The sequence below is a fragment of the Chiloscyllium plagiosum genome, unplaced genomic scaffold (genome assembly GCF_037043375.1).
Source record: "Chiloscyllium plagiosum isolate Xiang-an unplaced genomic scaffold, Cpla_swu_hap1 HiC_scaffold_7, whole genome shotgun sequence".
In the NCBI taxonomy this organism is placed as follows: domain Eukaryota; kingdom Metazoa; phylum Chordata; class Chondrichthyes; order Orectolobiformes; family Hemiscylliidae; genus Chiloscyllium; species Chiloscyllium plagiosum.
Genome location: NW_028270145.1, coordinates 44,534,679 through 44,561,756, shown reverse-complemented (window position 1 = coordinate 44,561,756; position 27,078 = coordinate 44,534,679). Strand labels below are relative to the sequence as shown.

At 40.8% G+C, this 27,078-nt stretch overlaps 1 protein-coding gene across 2 annotated transcripts in view; it reads left to right on the top strand.

Moving 5' to 3' along the window:
• dnajc10 (DnaJ (Hsp40) homolog, subfamily C, member 10) overlaps positions 1-27,078 on the top strand; it is a 74,174-nt gene that overhangs the window by 5,302 nt on the left and 41,794 nt on the right. For both annotated transcript variants that reach the window (XM_043693461.2, XM_087988964.1), the window contains exons 2-5: positions 1,789-1,893; positions 3,833-4,201; positions 22,028-22,190; positions 26,101-26,151. In XM_043693461.2, the coding sequence (XP_043549396.2) occupies positions 3,983-4,201; positions 22,028-22,190; positions 26,101-26,151 (433 nt within the window). In that variant the 5' untranslated portion in view covers positions 1,789-1,893; positions 3,833-3,982. The remainder of the gene's footprint in view (positions 1-1,788; positions 1,894-3,832; positions 4,202-22,027; positions 22,191-26,100; positions 26,152-27,078) is intronic.

Genomic DNA, 27,078 nt, shown 5'->3' with positions numbered 1-27,078 from the left:
GATTACATTACAGTGTGGAAACAGGCCCTTCGGCCCAACAAATCCACACCGACCCGCCGAAGCGCAACCCACCCAGACCCCTACATTTACCCCTTACCTAACACTGCGGGCAATTTAGCATGGCCAATTCACCTGGCCTGCACATCTTTGGACTGTGGGAGGAAACCGGAGCACCCGGAGGAAACCCACGCAGACACGGGGAGAACGTGCAAACTCCACACAGTCGGCGGCACGGTGGGCGGCACGGTGGCACAGTTGTGGGCGGCACGGTGGCACAGTTGTGGGCGGCACGGTGGCACAGTGGTGGGCGGCACGGTGGCACAGTGGTTAGCACTGCTGCCTCACAGCGCCTGAGACCCGGGTTCAATTCCCGCCTCAGGCGACTGACTGTGTGGAGTTTGCACGTTCTCCCCGTGTCTGCGTGGGTTTCCTCTGGGTGCTCCGGTTTCCTCCCACAGTCCAAAGATGTGCAGGGTCAGGTGAATTGGCCATGCTAAATTGCCCGTAGTGTTAGGTAAGGGGTAAATGTAGGGGTATGGGTGGGTTGCGCTTCGGCGGGTCGGTGTGGACTTGTTGGGCCGAAGGGCCTGTTTCCACACTGTAATGTAATCTAAATTTGATTCCAGTTGTCAACCAGAAATTGTACTATCCAGTGGTGCCACATGATTTATTGAGCATCTGTCCAAAATTCAGAAAAATAATTTAGCAATATGCTTTAATATTATGCTAAATTTCTCGTCAGATGCTCAGTTCACTTCTTCAGTTTAGTTCTCCTAATAGTACTATATCTTAGGATCCTCAAAAGTAATTTCTCTGGGTAAGTCTTAAATTTGAAAGGATAGAATAAAGCTCAAGTGATTCTTTTAAATTCAGTGCATATATTATGATTTGAAAATGTACCCTGCTAACTATTACACTTTAATAAACAATGGTAAAGCATTCTGCTTTGGTTTACACAATTTGGCAAATTTGAAGCACACATGCAGACTGCAGACAAGCAACTCGTACTGCACTTCCATCAATGGTATGTGGAAAAATGAACTAGGGTTTTATGACAAATGATGAACGTATGAAAGCTGTCACCTTCAGACTACCCTGAAATGTTTTGTTTTTCCTCTCCACAAATGAACTGATAACTTTCATTTTCCATACTTTTTTTAGTTTTTATTTCAAATTTCTAGTATCTACATCTTTAGTAGTACTTTTCCTGGATATCCAGTACCATACGTGGTAGGATATGAACAGAACTGATTTGTCATTGAAGGGTATTATGCTATCTGGCATTCTTAAAAGCAATGTAAACTCATACTGTTGTGTAGGTTCAAGCTACATTCCGTGATTTAAGCACATGATCTTGTTTGAAGGTTCAGTATAATGTTGAGAGAATGCTATAGAGTTAGATGTTTAACTTGTAGGATAAAAGATTAAACCAAGGTCCAATTTCGTGGGCGGCACGGTGGCACAGTGGTTAGCACTGCTGCCTCACAGCGCCTGAGACCTGGGTTCAATTCCCGCCTCAGGCGACTGACTGTGTGGAGTTTGCACGTTCTCCCCGTGTCTGCGTGGGTTTCCTCCGGGTGCTCCGGTTTCCTCCCACAGTCCAAAAGATGTGCAGGGTCAGGTGAATTGGCCATGCTAAATTGCCCGTAGTGTTAGGTAAGGGGTAAATGTAGGGGTATGGGTGGGTTTCGCTTCGGCGGGTCGGTGTGGACTTGTTGGGCCAAGGGCCTGTTTCCACATTGTAATGTAATCTAATCAAAATCTAATCTAATCAATTTGCTTGTTTAGGTGCTATAAAAAACCTTGAGATACCTTGAAGAAGAATATGCGAGTTGTCTCCATCTTCTAATCAACCGTTATTCGTTGGCGAGTGACACCATAGGACACCATCTGGTCAGTTACCTAATTGCTATTTATAGGTTTTTTTTCTGTGTGAGAATTGGTTGTTCGATTTGCCCACGCAACAATTACTGTGCTTCGAAAGAAGAAAGGCATTTTATGGGTATATATTCTGCCATTTATTTAATTGTTTTCAAAAATAATAAGTGAAATAATTTATTATGTGGTCATTCATAAAATTTGACCATACAAATGTGAAGAAATGTGCATGTGTTGTCCACATGATTTGGTTAGGTGTTTCCTCTTCCACTGAATTATGGGTCTGGCTAAAATGCTTACTTTTTGAGAAAACGAAAACATTGTGAATGTTAGAGATCTGAAATACAAGCAGTAAGTGCTGGAAATACACGACAGTATTGGCAACATCTGGAGATAAAGCCCAGTGTTAAAGTTTCAAGTCCGAAATGAGTGTTCTGAAGAAAAGTAGAAACCTTGGTTGTACACTGTTGTCAACAGAAAGGAAGGGAGAACAAAAGAGAAAGTCTGGGACAGAGCAGCAGGTAGGAGAAATGAAATGACAAGAATGTTATCTAACAAAAGGAAAAGACAGTGCTAATTGTTGTAGTAAAGTAACAAAACGTTTTTCCTTTCGGTGTGAATGGCAGAATAATAATCCTCTCTTTTCAAAAATAAGAACATGTAAGCAAGATTTAGACTGGCTCATCCTTTTTCAAAGAAAAGGAAGCTGTCTCTTCAATTTTACTACAACACGTGCAACAGGTTAAGGACTGAAATGTGAGTATGAGAGCAAAGTGGTGAATTAATGTCAAGCATCTACCAGCATGGAGTCATTCTTGCTGAATGAATACAGTCTTCTGTAAAGCGCTCACCCAATCTGCATTGGTCTTCTCCATGTAGAAAATACCATATTATAAGCAGCAAGTACAGTGTACTTAATTGAAAGAAGTACCGGAAGATTGCTGCTTCACTTAATAGGACTGTTTAGGACCTTGGATAGTGAGAGAAGAGGAGGAAACAATAGGCCATGTATTACACGTCCTGCAATTGGAAGTTGCTGTGGAACAGAGACAAGATGCAATTGAGGAGTGAACCATTTTGTGAAGAGAGCAGTCCTTTTGGATTGCTAATGGAGGGAAAGATGTGCTTTGGAAGTGACAGAAATGGCAGAGTACATGTAGGCTGGTGGGGTGGAAAATGAGGACAAGATATTGATACTAGTTAAGATAACTAAAAGCTTACTGTCGAGGTTTATAAAATCACGAGGGGCATGAATAGGATAAATAGACGAAGTCTTTTCCCTGGGGTGGGAGAGTCCAGAACTGGAGGGCATAGGTTTAAGGTGAGATGGGAATGATATAAGAGACCTAAGCGGCAACGTTTTGAGAGGGTGGAATGTGTATGGAATGAGCTGCCAGAGGAACTGGTGGAAGCTGGTACAATTGCAACATTTAAAAGGTATCTGAATGGGTATGGGCAGGTGGAACTGATTTGGTTGGGATATCTGGTCGGCATGGACAAGTTGGACCAAAGGGTTTGTTTCCGTGCTGTACATTTCTGACTCCTCCCCCAGCAATCAATCAGGCCAGTTATTTTTTGAATGTGAAAGCAACATCTGGCTATGTCACTAAAATAAAACAAAGAACTGCAGATACTTGAAATCTGCTTATTTTTGACAAAACTAAAACGTGAATGTTCGAGATCTGAAAGAAAAACAAATTGCTGGAGGAAGAGCAGGTCTGGCAGCATCTGGGGAGAGAAAGCAGAGCACTGATTATGCTGAGATAAATGGGGAATTGTTTCCTACATCTGATCTAGTGTTCTACTGTCATGTATGGGTTTGAAGCTATCATGAATAAGTATGACAATATATAGCTAACCTATTGCATAAGATCAAAGTGGATTTGCTTCTACTTTTTTCCCTCATGAAAAGGGATGAATGTAGTAAAAGCTGAAGTTTTATTTTTGATTACAGATTATGATTTGGAAGACAACATGACAACCAATTATTGAAATTGCCTCAAGAATAAAGATGTTGTAAACAAAGATCAAGAACCATGCCAGCAACTTAATTGTACGCACACATCGGGCATATTCAAAGTTGATTGAAATTCTCTTCTGCAAAATGGAGCATTTATGCTTTGATTTTCTCACTTTAGAGAAGCGTAAACAGTCCTCAAACAAAATTATTTTATGTATTTTTGTTATAATATGCTTATCAGTTATAGTTTACACTGATGAGGACTATTATAAATTGCTTGGATTGTCAAAAAGTGCAACTAATCGACAGATAAGGCAAGCTTTTAAGAAACTTGCACTCTCTATGCATCCTGACAAAAATCCGGTAAGTAGGATAATTTTGATTCATGTTTTTGATTTGTAGTATTTCAGATATTTATTAAAACTTGTAGTAAAGAAGGACCTCCAGTGCCACCTTTACATGAATTCAAAATACAGTTTGCAGTACAAGTTCCCAAAAATTAGTCTCTGTATAGCAGATTCTAAATTATAATGCTGTTTAATAAATTTAGTGCTCAACTCGAAGGAAATTATTTTGGTCCATGTTAAATGCATTCTGTCAGCACAGTTTTCAGAAATTGGAGGATGGTAGTTTACTTGTCTAAGGCCAATTTCATTTTCTATGCATTTTGAATTTGGATGGTGTGAGTTAATCATATCTTTTAAATGAAAATACTATCCATTTCTTTGGTCCAAAATTGGGTTTTCCAATGATTATGTGCATTTAAAAGGTTAGGATTATATGCAAATTATGAATCCTTGTATGGCAAAGAAAATGCAACTCTTGTCGCAATACCTATACAAAAAAACTTGGTCTACAAGTGTCCTAAATGTTACAATCCTTTTATGATAAAATTTTGATTTTGTTATTTAAAGTGTTATATAGGTGTTTCGCACCATTCATCTAAATGTAAATGTCTGGTCATTTCTGTTAAATTTTCTTATTGAACTTGGTGAAAATCAACAATAACGAATGAATGGAAACTTTTGTCATGCTTAATACCTGGCTTGTGTCCCACCAAAGTAATTTTGGTGTGGAACCTGAAGTGAAAGATCTCCTGTCAAAATTTTATTTATCAACTGTGCATGCAGTGGATCACAGCTTTGTATTGTGGAAGATAATTGTGAATCTGTCTTTCTTGTGAGCATTTACATGCCTTAGCAAGTTATTACCCTATTGCTTCCAGATTTCACTAAATATTTGTCCCTTAGGCATATGTTTTGCTGTTGCAGACACATGAAGTGAAAAAGTATCAGACCTTGCAGAGGACACTGATATGACTTGCTCTGCAGTTTTTTTTGTCATCTATTGGAAAGAATCATTGTATTGAATAACATTTACTTCTCATTCCTAATTGCACTTGGTGGTGAGCTGCCTTCATGCACTGCTGCAATTCATGTGCACCCATGGTAGACCCAAGGTAATGTTAGGAAGTGAGTTCCAGGATTTTGACTCTGTGAAAGTGAAGGAATGACAATATAGTTCAAAGTCAAACTGGTGTGTGGTTTAAAGGGGAACTTGCAAGTTGTAGTGCTCCAGTGCATTTGCTTTTCTTGAATTTCTAGAGGTTTGAAAAGTGCTCTCGAAGAGGCAGTGGTGAATTGCTGCAGTGCATCTTGTAGATAGCATATACTTCTGTCACTGTGATTCGGGGATTGACAGAGTACCAATCAAGTGCAGTGCTTTGTCATGAATGCTGCAGAGCTTCTTCAATGTTGCTGCACTGAACTCCTCCAGGCAAGTGAAGAGTACTCCATCGCACTTCAGATTTGTTCCTTGTGGATGATGAATGGTCTTTTTGCTAGAGAGAGATTAGTTATTTGGAAGAGAATGTGTAGCTAAAACAACAACTGCTGGAGATCACAGTGGGTCAGGCAGCAAGCTCATGCTTTGAGTCTAGGTGAGTGTTCATTAGGGGCTCCAATGAAGAGTCATCTAAACTCAAAACATCAGTTTGCTCTCTTTCCATGAATGCTACCTGACCGGTTGTGATCTCAGGCATTTGCTGTTTTCCAGCACCTGCAGTAATTTTCTCCCGACAGCGAATCTGCAGCTTTTGACTTAGTCTTGTAACTGAAGTATTTATATGACTGGTCCAATTTATTTTCTAATCATTGGTAACTAACAGACTGTTGATTGCAGAGATCTCAGCAATGGTAATACAATTGAATATCAAGAAGAGAAGGCTGGGTAATTGCTTCTTGGCAATGCTGCTCACAACTGCTGTTCACAACTGCTGTTCAGAGGCAAATTAATATTCATGCCCCATATCAGCCCAAACCTGAGGATTATCCAGGACTTGCTACATATGGACTGTTTCAGTACCAGAGGACTCAAAAGATGCTGAACGTTATGCAGTCATCAGCGAACAATCCCACTTCTAACCTGATGGTGGAAAGAAGTTCATAAATGAAGCAGTTAAAATGGTTGGGCCAAGGATGCTACCTTGAGGAACTCCTACAGTATTTGGCCTCCAGTACCACAATCCTATTTCTTTATGCTCGGTCAGATGCTGCCTTTAATGTCAAGGGCAGTTGCTTTTGCTTCGCTTCATCACCCCCCCACCCCTCCTCAAATCCCTGGTGTTCAGCCCTTTCGTTCATGTTTGCTCCAAATCTAACAGGTTCAGGAGCTGAGTCACCCTGGTGAAACCTAAACAGGGCAGTAAGATTATTACTGAGTAATTGTCACTTGATATTGCTGGCAACAACCCTTCCATTATATTGCTAATGAGAGCAGACTGATGAATTGCTGAGTTGGATTTGTTCCACATTTTATGGACAGGGTACACCTGAGAAATTTTCTATGTTCAGTAAATGCCAGTGCTGTAGCTGTACTGGACCAACTTGGCTAGGACACCCAATTAATTCTGCAGTGCAGATCTTCAAACCAATTGCTAGAATGTTATCAGGACCCAAAGACTTTTCAGTGTCCAGTACCTTCAGCTGTTTCTTGACATCATTTGGAGTGAATAGAATGTCTGAAGACTGACATCTCTGCTGGTGGATCATCTATTTGTCACTTTGAACTGAATGTGATTGTAAATGCTTCAACCTTGTCTTTTGCATTGATGTGCTAGGCTTACCTTTGGTTGAGGTTTGGAATATTTGTGGACCTGTTTCTTTCTGTTGTTGAATTACCCACAGCCACTAAGTCTGTAATTTAATTTACTGGGAGATAGATCTCTCTGCACCACCAAGTCATAGAGATGTATAGCATGGAAACAGACCCTTCGGTCCAACCCATCCATGCTGACCAGATCTCCAAACCCAATCTAGTCCCACCTGCCAGCACCCGGCCCATATCCCTCCAAACCCTTCCTATTCATATACTCATCCAAATGCCTCTTACATGTTGCAATTGTACCAGCCTCCACCACATCCTCTGGTAGCTCATTCCATACATGTACCACCCTCTGTGTGAAAACATTGCCCCTTAGGTCTCTTTTATATCTTTCCCTTCTCACCCTAAACCTATGCCCTCTAGTTCTGGACTCCCTGACCCCAGGGAAAAGATTTTGTCTATATATCCTATCCATGCCCCTCATAATTTTGTAAACCTCTATAAGGTCACCCCCTCAGCCTCTGACGCTCCAGGGAAAACAGCTCCAGCCTGTTCAGCCTCTCCCTGTAGCTCAGATCCTCCAACCCTGGCAACATCCTTGTACGTCTTTTCTGAACCCTTTCAAATTTCACAACATCTTTCCGATAGGAAGGAGACCAGAATTGCATGCAATATTCCAACAGTGGCCTAACCAATGTCCTATACAGCCGCAACATGACCTCTCAACTCCTGTACTCAATACTCTGACCAATAAAGGAAAGCATACCAAATGCCTCCTTCACTATCCTACCTACCTGCGACTCCACTTTCAAGGAACTATGAACCTGTACTCCAAGGTCTCTTTGTTCAGCAACACTCCCTAGGACCTTACCATTAAGTGCATAAGTCCTGCTAAGATTTGCTTTCCCAAAATGCAGCACCTCGCATTTATCTGAATTAAACTCTATCTGCCACTTTTCAGCCCATTGGCCCATCTGGTCAAGATCCTGTTGTAATCTGAGGTAACCCTCTTCCTGTCCACTATACCTCCAATTTTGGTGTCATCTGCAAACTTACTAACTGTATCTCTTATGCTCGCATCCAAATCATTTATGTAAATGACAAAAAGTAGAGGGCCCAGCACCGATCCTTGTGGCACTCCACTGGTCACAGGCCTCCAGTCTGAAAAACAACCCTCCACCACCACCCTCTGTCTTCTACCTTTGAGCTGTTTTGCAGTCTTTCTCCAGTCTAAATAATATACTATTTTCTTGTCAAACTGAGCCACATTAAACTCAACTGTCAATTTTTTTGCACATTATTTTAATCCTTGTAGACTTGTAGTCTCCTGTTGTCAACTTTCCTCAATGTGTAGAAGAGGCTTTGCCGTTCACAAAAACTGTAGGGTATTTACTTCTGCCTACACTTGCATGAATGGATGCATCTGCCTCAGGTAGATCAGTGTGGACAAGGTCAAATAGGTTTGTTTGTTAGTCCCCTCACTGCAGAACTTATTTCCTTTAGGACTAGGCTAGCTTGGTCAGTAAGTGGTGCTACTGTGCCAGTCTCTTGCTGATGGACCCTCACAGAAATGTTCTGTTGTCTTGCCACATTCAGTGCTTCCTCCATTTGGTGTTTCATTTGGAAGAGTATTGAGTAATTCTCTGGAAAGGGTGGGTGTTATGTAGTGTGGGAAGTTACAATCAATGCACCCATTATCTCTACAATCACTACTTTGACAGAGGACTTGTCAACCTTTTGTGCCATTAATTTCCCCTTGTACTTTTTTCTTGTGATGAAAATTTGTTTTTAATTCTCCCTACCTTTGTTGTGAAAACAAATGCAAAATACTTGTTCAGTGCCTCTGTTGTTTCTTTATTTCCCATTATTAATTACCTAGTCTCATGCTGTAAGCAACCAAAACTCCATTTAGATACCCTTTATCTTTATATATTGTAGAAGCTCTTACTGTCTGTTTTTATGTTAATTGCTAGTTTTCTGTATTTAAAATTTCACTTTTCTTTTTGTCATTTCTAAAATGTTCCCAATCTTCTGACCTACCACTAATATTAACAGTTTTTTGTTTACCATTTCTTTCAAATTTGATACAATCCTTCCTTATTTATCTCAGGATTTCCATCTCTTCTTGCAAGTCTCTCTTTCTCAATGCAATGTATCTTTGTTGCAAATTATGAAATATTTTCTTAAATATCTACTGCTACTTTTCTGCTGCCTTACTTCTGACTCTATTTTCCTTGTCTAGTATACTTGAATCATTGTAATTGCTTTTCATCAAGATACTTTATTTCAGGTTTGAACTTTGTTATTCTCAAGTTGAATATGAAATTCTACCATGCTGTAATCATTCTTGCCTAACATCCTTCACTGTAAGATTGGTAATTAATCATAGTAGAAGGTAAGAACAGAGAAGATGGTAAAAGAGGGGGAGGTGTGGCATTGTTGATCAGGGACAATATTACAGTTGTAGAAAGGATGTTTGGGGACTCGTTAACTGAGGTAGTATGGGCTGAGGTTAGAAACAGGAAAGGAGAAGTCACCATTCTGGGAGTTTTCTCTAGGCCTCCGAATAGTCCCAGAGATGTAGAGGAAAGGATAGCAAAGATGATTCTCGATAGGACTGAGAGAGACAGGATAGTTGTCATGGGGGACTTCAACTATCCAAATATTGACTGGGATCACTACAGTACGAGTACCATAGATGGATCAGTTTTTGTCCAGTGTGTGCAGCAGGGCTTCCTGACACAGTATGTAGACATTCCTACAAGGGGCGAAGCCACTTTAGATTTAGTTCTGGGTAACGAGCCTGGCCAGGTGTTAGATTTGGAAGTAGGTGAGCACTTTGGAGACAGCGATCACAATTCTGTCAGGTTTACTTTAGTGAAGGAAAGGGATAGGTGTACTCCACCGAGCAAGAGTTACAGCTGGGGGAAGGGAAATTACGATGCAATTAGGAAAGATTTAGGAAGCGAAGAATGGGGAAAGAATCTGCAGGGGATGAGCTTATTAAAAATGTGGAGCTTATTCAAGGAAAAGCTCCTGTGTGTCCTAGATAAGTATGTACCTGTCAGGCAGGGAGGAAGATCTAGAACGAGTGAGCCATGGTTTACTAAGGAAGTGGAATCCCTGGTCAAGACGAAGAAGAAGGCCTATGTTAGGACAAAATGTGAAAACTCAGGGCGCTTGAGGATTACAAGGAAGTCAGGAAAGACCTAAAAAGAGAGCTCAGAAGAGCCAGGAGGAGACATGAGAAGTTGTTGGCGGATAGGATCAGGGTTAACCCTAAGGCTTTTCATAGGTATGTCAGGAATAAAAGAATGACGAGAGTTAAATTAGGGCCAATCAAGGATAATAGTGGGAATTTGTGTGTGGAGTCAGAGGAGATAGGGAAAGCACTAAATAAATATTTTTCGACAGTGTTCGCTATAGAAAATGAAATGTTGGAGAGGAAGATACAGAGATACTTGCATCTAGACTAGAAGAGATTGAGGTTTACAAGGAAGAGGTATTATAAATACTGCTGAGTGCGAAAATAGGCAAGTCCCCTGGGCCAGATGGGATCTATCCTAGGATCCTCTGGGAAGCAAGGGAAGAGATTGCCGAGCCTTTGGCATTGATCTTCAAATCATCATTGTCTCCAGGAATATTGCCTGAGGACTGGAGGAGAGCAAATGTGGTTCCCTTGTTCAAAAAGGGTAGTAGAGAACCCTGGTAATTACAGACCAGTGAGTCTGACTTCAGTTGTTGGTAAAGTGTTGGAAAAGGTTATAAGAGAGAGGATTTATAACCATCTAGAAAAGAATCATCTGATCAGGGACAGTCAGCACGGTTTTGAGAAGGGTAGGACGTGCCTAATGAATCTTATTGAGTTTTTTGACAAAGTGACCAAGCAGGTAGATGAGAGTAACAGGTTGATGTGGTGTATATGGATTTCAGCAAGGGGTTCGATAAGGTTCCCCACAGTAGGCTATTATACAAAATGCGGAGGAATGGGAATGTGGATCAGTAATTGGCTTGCTGAAAGAAAACAGAAGGTTGTAGTTGATGGAACATGTTCATCTTGGTGTCCAGTTACTAGCGGCGTACCGCAAGGGTCGGTGTCGGATCCACTGCTGTTCGTCATTTTTATAAATGACCTGGATGAGGGCTTAGAAGGGTGGGTTAGTAAATTTGCGGACGACACTAAGGTTGGTGGATTTGTGGATAGTGACTAAGGATGTAGTAGGTTGCAGAGAGACATAGATAGGATGCAGAGCTGGGCTGAGAGGTGGCAAATGGAGTTTAATGTGGACAAGTGTGAGGTGGTACACATTGGATGGAGTAATCTGAATGCAAAGTACTGGGCTAATGGTAAGATTCTTGGGAGTGCAGTTGAGCAGAGAGATCTCGGTGTCCATGTTACAGATCCCTGAAAGTTGCCACCCAGATTGACAGGGTTGTTAAGAAGGCATACAGTGTTTTGGCCTTTATTAATAGAGGGATTGAGTTCCAGAACCAGGAGGTTATGCTGCAGCTGTACAAAACTCTGGTACGGCCACACTTGAGTATTGTGTACAGTTCTGGTCACCGCATTATAAGAAGGATGTGGAAGCTTTGGAAAGGGTGCAGAGGAGATTTACTAGGATGTTGCCTGGTATGGAAGGAATGCCTTACGAGAAAAGGCTGAGGGCCTTGAGGCTGTTCTTAGAGAGAAGGTTGAGAGGTGACTTAATAGAGACATACAAGATAATCAGAGCATTAGATAGGGTGGACAGGGAGAGCTTTTTTCCAAGTATGGGGACGGCAAACACGAGGGGGCACAACTTTAAAGTGAGGGGAGATAGGTATAAGACAGATGTTGGAGGTAGCTTCTTTATCAGAGAGTAGGAAGTGTATGGAATGCTTTGCCTGCAATGGTAGTAGATTCGCCAAGTTTAAGTGCATTTAAGTCGTCACTGGACAGGAGTAGTGTAGGTGGGATGGGCTTCAGATTAGTATGACAGGGCGGAGCAACATCGAGGGCCGAAGGACCTGTACTGCGCTGTAATGTTCTATGTTTTATGTTGTAAGGTGGGGACTGCAGATGCTAGAGATCAGAGTCCAAAGCAGGTCAGGTAGCATCCGAGGAGCAGGAGAGTTGACATTTTGGGCATAAGTCCTTCATCTTGAATGAGGCTTTTGGGACAGGGGCTGATAGATAAATGGGAGGGGGGTGTGGCGGGGGAAGGTAATTGAGAATGCGATTGGTAGATGAAGGTGGAGGAGAATGTGATAGGTCAGAGAGGAGGGTGGAACAGATAGATGGGAAAGACGATGGACAGGTCAAGAGGGTGGTGCCGAGTTGGAGGTTTGGGACTGGGATAAGGGGAAATGAGGAAATTGGTGAAATCCACATTAATCCCATGGGACTGCAGGGTCCCAAGATAGACGATGAGGCATTCTTCCTCCAGGCATTGGATGGTTAGGGTTTGGTGATGGAGGAGGTCCAGGACCTGCATATCCTTAATGAAGTGGGAGGGGGAGTTGAAGTGTTCAGCCACAGGGCGATGGGCTTTGTTGGTGCGGGTGTCCCAGAAATGTTCTCTGAAACTATCTGCAAATTGACGTCCTGTCTCCCCAATGTAGAGGAGACTATGTCTTGAGCCTCCTCCATCACCAAACCCTAACCACCCAATGCCGGAAGGAAGAATGCCTAATCTTCCACCTTGGGACCCTGCAACCACATGGGATTAATGTGGATGTCACCAGTTTCCTCATTTCTCCCCCCCCTCCCCCCCCCACCTTATCCCAGTCCCAAGCCTCCACTCGGCATGTCCATCGTCTTTCCCATCCACCTGCTCCATCCTCTGTCCGACCTATCGCCTTCTGCCCCACCTTCATCTACCTATTGCATTCTCAGTTACCTTCCCCTCCCATTTATCTCTTAACCCCCCGGGCCCACAAGCCTTACACCTGGTGAAGGATTTATGCCCAAAGTGTTGAGTCTCCTGCTCCTCAGATGCTGCCTGACCTGCTCTGCTTTTCCAGCACTACACTCTTGACTGTTAATTAAACCTATCTAATTACACATTAGAGACCCGGGTTCAATTCCCGACACAGGCGACTTGACTGACTGTGTGGAGTTTGTACATTCTCCCAGTGTCTGCGTGGGTTTCCTCCGGGTGCTCTGGTTTCCTCCCACAGTCCAAAGATGTGCAGGTTAGGTGAATTGGCCATGCTAAATTGCCCGTAGTGTTAGGTAAAGGGGTAAATGTAGGGGAATGGGTGGGTTGCGCTTCGGCGGGTCGGTGTGGACTTGTTGGGCCGAAGGGCCTGTTTCCACACTAAGTAATCTAATCTAAAAATTTCCAGGCTAAAGTAGTTTATGTCCTGGTTAGTTTCAGCACAAGTTGTTCTAAGCAACTACCCCAAATGACACTGCACACATCTTCAGGAGGACTAGTGTCAATTTGGTTTGTGCAATTTTTGAAGATTTAAAATCACCAAACCTTTTTGTTTATACCTTTTCATAAACCATTATTTATTGACTTACATTTGTCTTTCAATTCTGCTGTTGCTGATTGGCCCACTGTACCTCTTTACCTTGTTTTGCACCGCTACAGCTTATGATCCCTGGAGATTTGTGCCTTTTTAAAAATTATTTCAATTCCAGCAATCAACTGAGCAGATTTGTGCAACAAAATTTCATGTTTTAAGACGTCTGTAATAAACAAGACAAAAGTAACTTTACCTAAACACTGTGTGGTATGCAGGCTGTTCTGTAGACAACAGGAATGATTCCCCATTTAATCTAAAACATGACAAAAAAAATCTTCCTGCAATTATACTTTACTCAGTCCCTTAAATGGACACTTCATTCTCCAGAAACTAGCCAGAAGCTGTTCTCAGCTTGCTTTGTTTTTTATTTGACAAGCAGAAAACTTCTAATTCTCTAACTGACCTGCACAATGAGGTGTACTCTGGAAATCTTTTCCTTCTGGCTAAATCCAGAGTGGGGGACTCAATTACTAGTGGTCACGAGTTCAAAGTGAGAGGGGAAAAGTTTAAGGGAGATCCGCATGGAAAGTTCTTTATACAATGGGTGGTGAGTTCCTGGAACACTGCCAGTGGAGGTGGTTAGAGGTGAGCACGATGGCATCGTTTAAGATTCATCTAGACAGATACATGAGTGGGCAGGGAGCAGAGAGATAGAGATCCTTAGAAAATAGGTGACATGTCCAGATAAAGCATCTGGATCGGTGCAGACTTGGAGGTCCAAAGGGCTTGTTCCTGTGCTGTAATTTTCTTTGTTCTATGTTCTAGTTGAATCCTCCAGCCTTGTTTGTCCTCTCAAACCTGGTCTCTTTAACCTGAGTGTAAACTCCCACCAGCATTCTGTTTGGTAACTATGCAGGTTGGTTGTGTACCTTTCTCTGTCGCGCTCGCTCTCCCAGATTCTTGTAGATTAACTTGCCTAAGAGATTTAGGGATTTATTTTTTCCAAAAAACTTTAGAACTCATTGCTGTGTTAGTTGCTATGAATTCTTCCACTGTCAAAGCCCATCTCTATAGCATTGTGAATCCCACAGGCCTTGTGTCCAGATAGAAATGCTAATTAACCATTAAGTAGACCCTCAATTCCATTTTTATCTTGAAATGAAATAATGATACGCAGCCATTTACAAAACCTAACATTCCAATACCTGTCAGTGCCTTGAGAGATTAACAATCAATCCAGGGCCATCATAGATGCCATGTCATCTTAGACCGCCATGTCATCTTAGACCACCTTCACAATATATAAAATGGGCCTCACTAACCCCATAGCAAGCAAATCACCCAGGCTTGTTGTCAAGCAGAATTTAAAGCAGGTCACATGACCTCTACACAATTCTCTCTTTACTTTAATCAGTCCTAACATAGAACAGACTGGAAAGACTTTATTTACAGATACAATCTATTATGACTCTGTCCTATTTTACGACAATGATAGAAAGTGATATGCAGCATCTTTCTTGTGAAGGTGGACCTTTGTCTCCACATATATATTGTCCAGTGGTCACTCCTCCAATAATACTGTTCTAAACATGCATTTGATGAGAGCAAGGTCAAGTAGGCTTTTCACCTTTATGTTCCCTCGCCCAACTGCATAGGCTGGGTCTGACTTGTATATCCTTCTCTGACATGTCTCTAATGTTCTCAAGCCACTCTTCTTCACCTTCCATTCACTATCCATCTCATGTTCAACACTGAGGAACACTGATGCATCAGCTGCGGGAGGATGTTAGGTAGTAATTAGCAGGAGATTTTCTTGCTCCTGTTTGCCCTCCTGCCATGAGACAGCATTGGGTCCAGAGACAATGTTGAGGTTTCTCAAGGCAGCTCCTTCTTGACTGAATAACAATGTGCTGCCACCCTGGTGGATGTTCTACTGGAGTTGATATGCCCAGAGGTGGTGATGGAGCTATTCGGGACATTATCTAGAAGAGTCGAAAATTGTGGTGTTGGAAAAGTAGAGCAGGTCAGACAGCATTCAAGGAGCAAGAGAATCGATGTTTTGGGCATAAGCCCTTCATCAAGAAGGGCTTATCTTCAAAACGTCAACTCTCCTGCTCCTCAGATGCTGCCTGACCTGCTGTGCTTTTTGACTCTGACTCTCCAGTATCTGCAGTCCTCACCTTCTCCACATTATCTAGAAGGTATGATTTAATCAGTATAGCCATATCAGGCTTTTCTGTGAGGCTCGTCTGCAGGGCAACTCTCCGAATTTTAGTACAGATCCAAAATGTTACTGATGGGCTGATTTGGGCAGGGTATGGTGCTTTACCTAGGTTGATGCTGGGTCATCTCTTCTGATTTTATTCCTTTGCAGCTTTTCTGTAGTTGTTCAGTACAACAATGCCTTAAAAGGCTTTTTGCAGGTGGAGAGAGGTAACAAAAAAAGACAAGTTTTATGAAAAAAAATCATTTTAGAGCAAAGACTTTAATAGTTAATATATTCTAAGTATCAAGGATATTGCCCACTCTCACTCATAAATGAGCAAATAAATTTTTAATTTAAAATTTGTAAAGGAATTTGTATGTGCTTGAAGGGACCATCCAGGATTGTGGATATTCAGAATTGCTTTCACACTTCTCGGTGATTTTGAAATAGTTTATACCATGCACACAAATATTGAATCTGTCATGCTAGATGAACAGAGAAGCCCTCCTCCTCGATGCACTTGCACTTTGCCAGAAGTTGTAATCCCTTATACTAAATTCCTCAGTCAGCTGAGCCTATAGTGACGGAATTTAAAAAGTGATTACAAGCCAACTGCAAGGTGGAGTTTGAGCATTAGTAATGTATGTGACTGCTCCATTACGTTAGAAGCATCCAAAAACTTTGGAAGAGTTTTCCAAATCTGAAATATATAATTTATTTGGCACTGCTCTCACAAGTTGCCAGAAAATATGCTAGTTTCAAAACTGGACGTTCAGAGAATAAGATCATATTGAATAAAATTATATTGAAGCATGGGTTGATGCAGTTAAGAGACCAGGGAGGTGATGCTGAGAGAAGTGCAATGAATGACCATTGTCATCTCTGGGCTAGAGGAGCACCTTTCTCAGAAGATTGCAGCTTGGGAATAGATATTTGTTCAGATAAAAGCACCTCAGATCAGAACATATTAAGGGAATTTGTTTAATTCAGTGCATGGTAGGAAAGGGAAAATATTTGAAGGAAGTTGATGACTGAGGACACGCAAAGAATTTTATGGCATGTATCCCCCAACCAAACAGTGGGAGAAAGTAAAATTGTAGCCATGATGGTAATTTGACAATGTTTAGCTTTTCTGGCAACATCAGCAAGGAAACACATTCAACAATAACTTCTATAGCTATAGAGATACTCCACGTTTTGTTTTCTCTAACCACAGATACTTTCAAAGTTAATGTTTCATGTCCAATATGGCTCCTCTTTGAAACTGCTTTTGTGTAATACTGCTAAAAGCATAAAACATCCACCATGTGTTATGTAAGATTGTTATCAAGCAAAATTTAACACCTAGTAGTGTATTGAATTAAATGACAAAATAAGATGTTAATTTTGACTTAAAGGAAGCTAAAGAGGTGGAGAAGAATCTGAGTTTAGCACCTAAGCATTTGAAAATATGGCTACCAGTGATAGATTGATCTAAACTAGAGAGGATGCATAAATTGAAGTTCAGAGATCTCAAAGGGTTTTAGCTAAATGAAGTTAAGACAGGCAGGGACTTGAATACAAGGTTGAAGATTTTAAAGTTGAGGCATTGCCATACTACAAGTGTCAGTGTAAGACAGCAACTACACTGCTCAAGTATGAACAAGATCTTTTTTGTTTTGAGTTAATATACCACAGGTAGATTTTTTAGATGATCTCAAGTTTGAGGTTGACAAATAGGCAGCTGGTCAGGACCATATTGGAACAGTCATCAAGGGGTAGTGAGACCCAGGTTAAGGACAAAAGAAGGCCATCTGAGGAAGGTGTGGAGAAGGGTGATCTTTAGAGGTGAAAATAGGTAACCATTTGTGGCTATGTGATTGGAAACTCATCCTCGTCAAATATGACATGAATGTTTTGAATAGTCTGATTCAGCTTCATGTGCTAGGGCTTCAAAGTAATAACTTTGGCCTTTCTAGTTTGTATAAACCCTTTGAGATGCCAAACATAACCGTGCAGGAGCACTCACAGGTGATTCTCTGGCCAGTAATCATAGAGTCCTAGAGATGTACAGCATGGGAACAGACCCTTCGGTCCAACTCATCCATGTTAACCAGATATCCTAAATTAATCTAGACCCATTTGCCAGCATTTGGCTCATATTCCTCTAAGCCCTTCCTGTTCATATACCCATCCAGATGCTTTTTAATGTTATTGAGGTACTAGCCTCCACCACTCTTAAGTCATTTCCCAGAGAAACCATCCATTGATATGAAACACTTCTTTAAAAAGATTTTAAAATATTTCTACCAATAATTGCATGCTGATATGCCAATTCAACTTTTAAGATAAAGTGGGACCATTAAAAAGCAGTTTGAGCATTATTGAAATTAGTTAACTTCAGAGGTATATGCATTGTTTATTCTACGTTTGCATATTACCATCATTGCTATATCTGATTCTTTTCTTAGATCTGGATTTCAACCCAATGGAATGATTGTGGGCACGTGGTTGGAAGCAGATAGAGATGGCTCCAGTTCTATTTTGAGCGGTCCGACAGGGCCCCCGTAGCAAATAACGTTACCTACTATAAAAGTCCAAATGAAGTTAGTAAAAGGATTTGAACTGGAATCCCAGGTTCCTATTGCAGAGTTCAGTTTAAGTACTGGAGACAGCCTCTGTACAGCAAGCCAGATATTCACCAACCTGGAGGGAAATCTAGCTCCTAATCTTTCAAACTAAAATATGTTGAGTCATTAGCAATATACAGGTATCTCGTGTTTTTCGAACGTTTGCTTTAAGCAATTTCACTTTCACGAAAAACCTATAATTAGTACCTGTTTTTGCGAATCTGAAGAGGATTTTCTTTTAGACAAAAAATGGCAATACTTTTTCCCATGTACACCATGCACCTTCACTTTATGCCAATTTCAGCTTACGAAAGGTTTCCTGGGAACACTGTAATTTTGGATATTTGGGGCTACCTGTATTGACTGCTCAGCCACATTTTATTGAAAGGATTATGTTGATATCCTTGTGGTATTTATATCTACTGTATTTCTAAAGTTGTCCATGAAGTGCCACCATCTGCAAGCAAATATCTCTATGTATGCATGTTAGCTTGCAGCATTTAGCACAAGTATTTGTTCTGATGAATATAAATTTTTGAGTGAGAATAAAAGCAGCAACCAAGCTAAACAACATGCTGAGTTTAGAAACTGGTACATCCATCTTTGAGCACTTGCATTTCAAGAGACACTTTGCATTGAGCTTATCAGTTATTAAAAGAATCCATTCGATGTATTTGCGTAGGGGTGTTATAACTTCACAGAACTGCCTTGTACCTAATGCACGTATTAACTGCAGGATTTTACCTGCAGCTAAGTCCACACAATAGGTGCTTTTATAGAGACTTTGGGCACCATTATCAATGAGTCTGCTGTCTCCCATTCTTGGTGGAATTTGTAGAGATTCAGACATGTCTTTACAGCATTCCATCCATATCCGCGTAGTTTACAAAATATACTGTGGGAATGCTCAGCAGCAGGGCACATTAAGAGTAGACACTGAGGGACCAATCTCTCAAAGGACACACATCCACACCATCTCACTGTCCAATTCCTCTTTAGGCCAGAATCTAGACCTAGCTAGCCAACACAGCATCAGATGTCAAGCTAGCAGTTGCTGGACCATGGTATGACCTTGCTGGAGGAGTCAAAGAATCACCTAAATCGTTGAAGCCGCTGAGATTGTTCGCCAGTCAGCTCACTTCTTTCCCTTCTCCGTTAACACCTCGAGTGAGCACTGAATTAGGCAGTAGGATACATTCACCGTGCACTCTCAAAGAGGAGGCATTGAAAGGAAAAAGCACTTAATATTTTCTTTTTTTCCCTCCTATCTACCAAATATATCCAGGAATTAAAAATGAAAGTTATTGAAATTATATTTGCACATGATACAGTACATTGGACTAACAACTGTTACATGAATTGTTTGAGTGCAAGTATCAGCTGATGCTTATTGGGTTTGCTGTACAATCTATTTGGAACATGTATTCTGAAACTCACATTAAACTTTGAAATGGTTGTCTTCAAATCTTGTTTAATCTATAATCCTCCTTGCTCTCTTCAGGAAGTGCTGAGGCTACTGCATATGGCTGTCTGACAATAGCAACACATTGCTGTGGTATAGGAAACTTTTTGCACTTACTCTAAAGGACATCATAGCCCAGAAAGCAAATGTATTTATTTATATCAAGACATTTTTTTTAGTTGGTTCATGGTGGTTTACAAATGAGGAAATAAGAAGTGGAATTCTTTAAGGTGGGGTTAGAATAGTTGAAAAGGTAGGCTTTAAGTAATTTTTTAAAAACCTGGAGAGCAACTGAAAGAGTTCACAATGAAATTCATATAAGTAGGGCTGAGACTGTTGAAAAATTCAGTATTAATGGTGAGATGAAAAGAGGGGCATGGACAAAACGTCAAAGCATGGTAAGTTGAAGCTTGAAGGGTGCTTGAAACTGCACGAAGTTGCAAATTTACGATGGGGTGCAGCTATGGACAAAATTTAAATGATGTTAAATTCAGTAGGGAACACCCAAGCCCTTATTGGCAGCAATGGGATGACTGGAATTTGGTGCAGGGGAATACCTGGGAACAGCTGAATTGCAGCTAATAGAGGCTTAAAAAAACTTGGAAGACATTGAACCTTTGAATGATGTGAAATTCAAAACTGGTCAGACTGGGTGTACAGGTTTTATATGGCCAGGTTCAACTTAAAGAAATTGGCAGTTTGAATGGAATTATCAATGTAACAGTGAAGTTAATGGCAGGTGCTGATGCCACAGTTCTGGGAAAAATTGTAATTTAAAAAGGGAAAATCTCTCATCATTAACTTAATTTTCAATCTCTTATCAAGAGTTGCTAACTATAGCTTCCTGCAAAACCAGCAAAGCCTAATGATGCATTGGTTTTTAAAAAAAGGTAGTGCAGTCTGCAAGGATGCTACCATAAACTAGGATTGTCTAATCCATATCTGTTGCTGGGTGTGCACCCTCACAACTGCAGTCATTAAAACCATTCTCTTGACAGATACTTCCCTCTTTTATTTAAGTGATTAGAAACCTAGAGCAGTGCAGCACGGAAGCAGACCCTTCAGTCCAATGCGTCCAGGCCAACATTTGGCCCATATACCTATGAACTCTACCTCTTCATGTACCCATCCCAGATGTCTTTAAAATGTTGTAATTGTGCCAGCCTCCACGACTTCCTGTGTCAGCTCATTCCATACACACACCACCCTTTGCATGAAAAAGTTGCCCCTAAGGTCCCTTTTAAATTTTTCCCCTCTCACTGTAAACTCTGCTATCCTGGGAAAAAGACTACCTTGTCTATTCATCCTATCTATGCCCCTCATGACCTTATAACCTTCTATAAGATCACTACTCAGCCCCCGACCCTCTAGTGAAAATAGCCCCATCCTATTCAACCCCTCGTTATAGCTTGAACCCGGCAACATAATTGTAAATCTTTTTTGAATTCTTTAAAGTTTCACAACATCCTTCCTATAAAAATAATTATATTGGAAATACATATAGAATGAAGAAATTATCCCAATATTATACACATTTAATGGGCAGGATTTTACAACATGTCATATTCACAGTAAAGAGAATTTTGTTTTTGGTCAGATTCTCCACCAGAAAACTGGTTGCTCTATAACCAAATTACAATGGAGGCAACCTTGCTTGTTACACTTCCTGTTCAGGAAGAAGCCGTCCCAAGGCAGTTTGCAGCCAATGTGATTTGCTCAGCAGATCTATCGGCCCAACTGTTTCAGGATCCAGAAATGACCCATTTCTGGGGTCACAGGCAGTCCCTGAGGAATGACTAAATACCTTGAAAGCCCTTGCTCGAAGTTGGGTTTGTGCATGGGCTGAGTAGGAAAAGGAATGGGAGTTTTGCCTCCAATGAGTAGACAGAAAAGAGAATTACAACCACACACACACACACACACACACACACCTGAACAGTGAAAACTGACATATGAGACCATATTAATTGACCACTTAAGAACCTTTGTATGTCTAAGGTCGGGTGGACTGTCAGTCCTTTTCCCCTATACACTGTAATGTGGGAGATGTATGGGAAGGCCAATTATTTATATTTTATGAATACTCATTCCCTCTCTGGAGGGGGTCAAAAATACTGATTTTGTTTTTACTTTGTGCTTGTCACTAGAGGAAGTTAACCAGTTATTTCATCAAATATGATGATTGATTAAAATAAAAGTATTTCAATGCATGAATCTAGGATAGCTAGTCTTTTGCTATTAAATGTTTAAGCTCTCCACAACAAACATATTGAACAACGAAATTCTTAACACATTTCTCAAAATTGACCCAACATGATTGACCAATTTGAATATCTGACACCTTCTTGTTTTATCAGAATAATCCAGAAGCACATGACAACTTTTTGAAAATAAATAGAGCATACGAAGTTTTAAAAGATGAGGATCTTCGAAAAAAGTATGATAAATATGGTGAGAAAGGCCTTCAGGATCACCAGAGTGGACAGTATGAAAGTTGGAACTTCTATCGTTATGACTTTGGTAAGAGTATATGATTTTTGGCTTTCTCCGGCCTCACAGTCAATGCTGTATAAAAGTGTTTCCTGTCACACACATCTAGTAAGTTTGAACTTTATTTGCTGGCTAGAATCACTATTTAATTTAAGTCATTGTTGAATATGTGAGTACATCTGAACGTTGGTCCTATATCATTGAGCTCTGGGTAATAGAGCTGCTCTCTGTGCATCACATTCTATTGATGCCACTCTGCAACAAGCACTTTAAAACACTCAGATCTTTTATTTTTACTTTCAAAAAATATTTGGAAACTTTTTAAGAAAAATACAGAAATCGCAGAAGAAGCTAGCACACTGTTTTCCCTTGGACTTAATCCTGATACTTTTGAGTAAGCATGCAGTAGCTTTTTTTAATATCATTCATTCATTCAGGCAATGTCGCAGCCTCTGGGTTAGCATGTACTTCCCACTCCTGTTTGCCCTTGAGCTGTTGATAGTAAATTGCCTTTTTTTAGCCTCTGCAGGCTATTTGCTGTATGTAGCTTCACAATGCCATTAGAGAGTGTGTTTCAGGACCTATTGATACGAAAGGAGCGTAATGTATTTCCAAGTCAGGATGGTGAGTGGCTTGGAGAGAACTTGCAGGTGATGGTTTTCCATGTATCTGCTGCCCTTGTCCTTTTCAATGGTGGTGGTCATGGGTTTGGAAAGTGCAACTTAAGAAGCCTTGGTGATTCTCTGCAGTACATTTTTAGATAGTACTCTGCTGTGATTGAGCATTGGTGCTGAAGGGCATGTTTGTGGAGGTGGTGTTAATCTAGTGGTAATTTCTCACTGGATAATATCAGGCTGTTGAGTGTTGCTGGAGTTGCGCTCATGAAGGCAAATGAGGAATATTTCACCACACTCTCGACTTTTGCCTTGTAGATGGTGGGTAAGCTTTGAGGGTTCAGGAGGTAAGTTAGTCATGATAGGAGTCCTATATTCTGACCTGCTTTTGTAGCCATAGTATTTATGTGGCTAGTCCAGTTCAACTTCTGATCAGTAACTGAGAGTGGAGATTTAATAATGTGCTACCATTGAATGTCAACGGGCAATGGGTAGATTCTCTCTTCTGTTAGATGTGGTCATTGCTTGGCAGTTATGTATCTTGAAAATTACAACATTATAAACTTGTACACCAGTTCTGCTCAATTTACTATGAAAATATATATTGGAGCATTATGGGAGGTGCAAAATTGGTTTACAATAATTATACCAAAATAGAGAAGATTTGAGCTGTCTGAAGAAACTGAACATGTGAGAAGTCTTCTTTTTCACATATGTGAAAATGTAAGCCTTCAACTGTTACTTTGTATAAAATTCTGAACAGATTTGGTCGGATAATCCTGGAGAAAGTTTGTGAGAAGATTTGTAGCTCGGGTGCTTGTTGCTGTGGTTCTGTTCTCCGAGCTGGAAGTTTTTGTTGCAAACGTTTCGTCCCCTGTCTAGGTGACATCCTCAGTGCTTGGGAGCCTCCTGTGAAGCGCTTCTGTGGTGTTTCCTCCGGCATTTATAGTGGCCTGTCCTTGCCGCTTCCGGTTGTCAGTTTCAGCTGTCCGCTGTAGTGGCTGGTATATTGGGTCCAGGTCAATGTGTTTGTTGATGGAGTTTGTGGATGAGTGCCATGCTTCTAGGAATTCCCTGGCTGTTCTTTGTTTGGCTTGCCCGAAAATGGTAGTGTTGTCCCAGTCGAATTCATGTTGCTTGTCGTCTGCGCAGACTTAGACGACAAGCAACGTGAATTCGATTGGGACAACACTACCATTATAGGGCAAGCCAAACAAAGAACAGCCAAGGAATTCCTAGAAGCATGGCACTCATCCACAAACTCCATCAACAAACACATCGACCTGGACCCAATATAACGGCCACTACAGCGGACAGCTGAAACTGACAACCGGAAGCGGCGGGGACAGGCCACTATAAATGCCGGAGGAAACACCACAGAACCGTTTCACAGGAGGCTCCCAAGCACTGAGGATGTCACCGAGACAGGGGACGAAACATTTGCAACAAAAACTTCCAACTCAGCGAACAGCACCACAGCATCCTGGAGAAAATATTTTTGCTTTTGGGGATTTGACATGAGGGCTCATCAAAGCTTCTGCCATCTCCTTTTGCCTTGCCCGTAAACTATTTCTCCTGCCATCCACTCGATCATGAACCTTTTTTTAGTTCCCTCCTCTTCTCGTTCACTCACTTGCTGAAAACATGTTGCATCATGACTTCTCTGATGAAAGAACATCAACCTGAAATATTAACTTTGGTCATGTTTTACAAATACTTCATAAACTGCTGAGATCTTCTAGCAGTTCTGGTCTCTGCTTCAGATTTCCAGAATTCCTAATATTTTGCTTTTGTATCACGATGATTTGTTTATAATCTGGAAGGAATTCAAAAGAATCCTCTTTACCCGCCATTGCTTAGAATATGCAAATGGTTACTATGTGAAGTTTTGGGTTAATTAACAGATGCATTTATAGGGAAGCCAGACAGGTTTGTGATGGCAACAAGTGAAAGGATATGCCAATATGGTTAGATGAAGTTGGCTGAGAGAACAAATGGGTGTAGCATAACCACCAGCATAAACCCATTGGGTCTAATGACTCATGCCTATACCAAACATTTTTATAGGTCTAATTTACCTTTCCCAGCCGATGGGTTTTAAGGTGGGAGCTTGCTAAATTCAGTTGGTGCTGTGCATGCCCTACACTTGCTGCTCACCAGCAATAGGGTGCGATGAAGTGGCCCACTCACCAGACCTCCGCTTCCAGCTTTTGTAGCTGGGGTGTTGGCAGGCCTGGGTGGCCCTCCTTAATAAATCCCTGGGCCAGTCGGGGGACATTCCAAGGTGTAATCATTTGTCTATATTCCTCTCTCAGCCCTAAACATTTCCAACCTGGCTCCCCATGTCTCTTGTTGGGGCTTGCCAACTTGGCCTGCCTAGACTCACCTATTATTCTCGTACTTTGTACTTCCTTGTGAGCCCTTCTGCACTAAAAACAATTATTGCCATCTTGGTGCGTTGCTGATATTGGAGAGCTGACAACTTTTGTAGCTTTCTAAAATGGAACCTCCTACTACTGAGGAGCAAAATTCCTGCCTCAACCAGGACTTAATTCATAAGCAGGTAGGCATCACGCTTATGATGGGCTTCACTCCTCAGCTTTTTAACTGGGATGAGTATTGACTACAGTGTTTCATTAAATCCCGCTGTTTGTCATGTGAAACTCTAAATTTCTAATTTATTTATGTTAAATGTAACAAAAGGAATTTAACTACTGTGGTGTGCTTGCCCAGAGTTTTATCATAACAGCAAAAGTAGGCTTGCTTTCAGCAGTATTATGTATTTATATATAAAGTAGCCATAAGGCCCGAAGCCCAATTGACTGGACAGAAACCCCCTTTACCAGAGAATATTGCTTTGCTTTGCTGTAGTGTCAATTTGGATCTTGAAGATGGGTTCAAGTTGTAGTTATACTGACAGTAATGTTGCTGCAAAATGCAGTTGCTTCTCGGTGATGCAGCAGTTGTAGCATTATTGCACATTTAGTCATTTAGAATCTTAATTGCAACATAAGCATTAATTATGATCATATGAGTACAGAAATAGAAGTTTCTATTTTTTTTTAAATGTTTTTTTACCAAATAATGTTTGCAAGTTACATTTTTAACAACGTTTTCTTCATGTGGTTATTTTACTCTTGCAACAAACAGTGAAACACTTTATCTCCCTGACTTGCACATTAGCACTGAGTGTTTAGTATTCACAGTATAGTGAAATTTAGCAGTTTTCAAATTAAATGTTCTTTGATATAAGTACAGAAATAAAAACAGAATTGATTTAATGTATTTTAGTTTAAATCATACACTAATTTATTTTTCCTACTCAGGCATTTATGATGATGATGTTGAAATTATTACCTTGGATAAAGGAGACTTTGGTAAGTTTTTTTGGGGAGGGAGTTTTGGAGCTGTACCAATTCAAATTAACATCATAGTTCCAGCATTTATTTAAATTGTAACATTTGGCACTGTCATTTTTGTTAACTTTTTATCCTATTATGCAGGTGATATGAACAATTGTTTAAAAATTGGATGAGCACAATCTGTGCTTAACTTTTAAAATTGCTACTGCAGTTGAACAAAATGAATTGAGAGAGCAAGGTCCGTGCATTATCTTCACAGTGAAGCAAAATAAAGCTACAAATACTGATCTGGCACAAAATTTGAAAAATGCTGAAAACACAGCAACTGATCAGCGAAAAAAGTACCTGTGAAGAGAGCGTACAAAAGAATATTAAAGCTCCCCACTTGTTATTTCCAAACTCTAATGTAATTTTTCTCTTCACAGATGCCAACTGACCTCTTCCAGGTTTCCTAAGTTGTTTTTGAATCTTATACAAAAATTCCTTTTCTCATTTGTTTTAATTTTCACACCCTGTATGCTTTAGGATTGCACTGTAAATGCCCATTAAAAGTCTCAGATAAAGATCACTTGCCTACTAAGTTATTCTCTTAGAAACAAGAATCACACTGTTGTTCTTACAAATTAAACAAGAGTTTTCTTCCAATGTTTCTATCAGTGAATTATGAGTTGTAGTGGAAATTTTATTAATTGTGGACTCTAATTTATGGGCGACACGGTGGCACAGTGGTTAGCACTGCTGCCTCACAGCGCCAGAGACCTGGGTTCAGTTCCCGCCTCAGGCGACTGACTGTGTGGAGTTTGCACGTTCTCCCCGTGTCTGTGTGGGTTTCCTCCGGGTGCTCCGGTTTCCTCCCACAGTCCAAAGATGTACAGGTTAGGTGAATTGGCCATGCTAAATTGCCCGAAGTGTTAGGTAAGGGGTAAATGTAGGGGTCTGGGT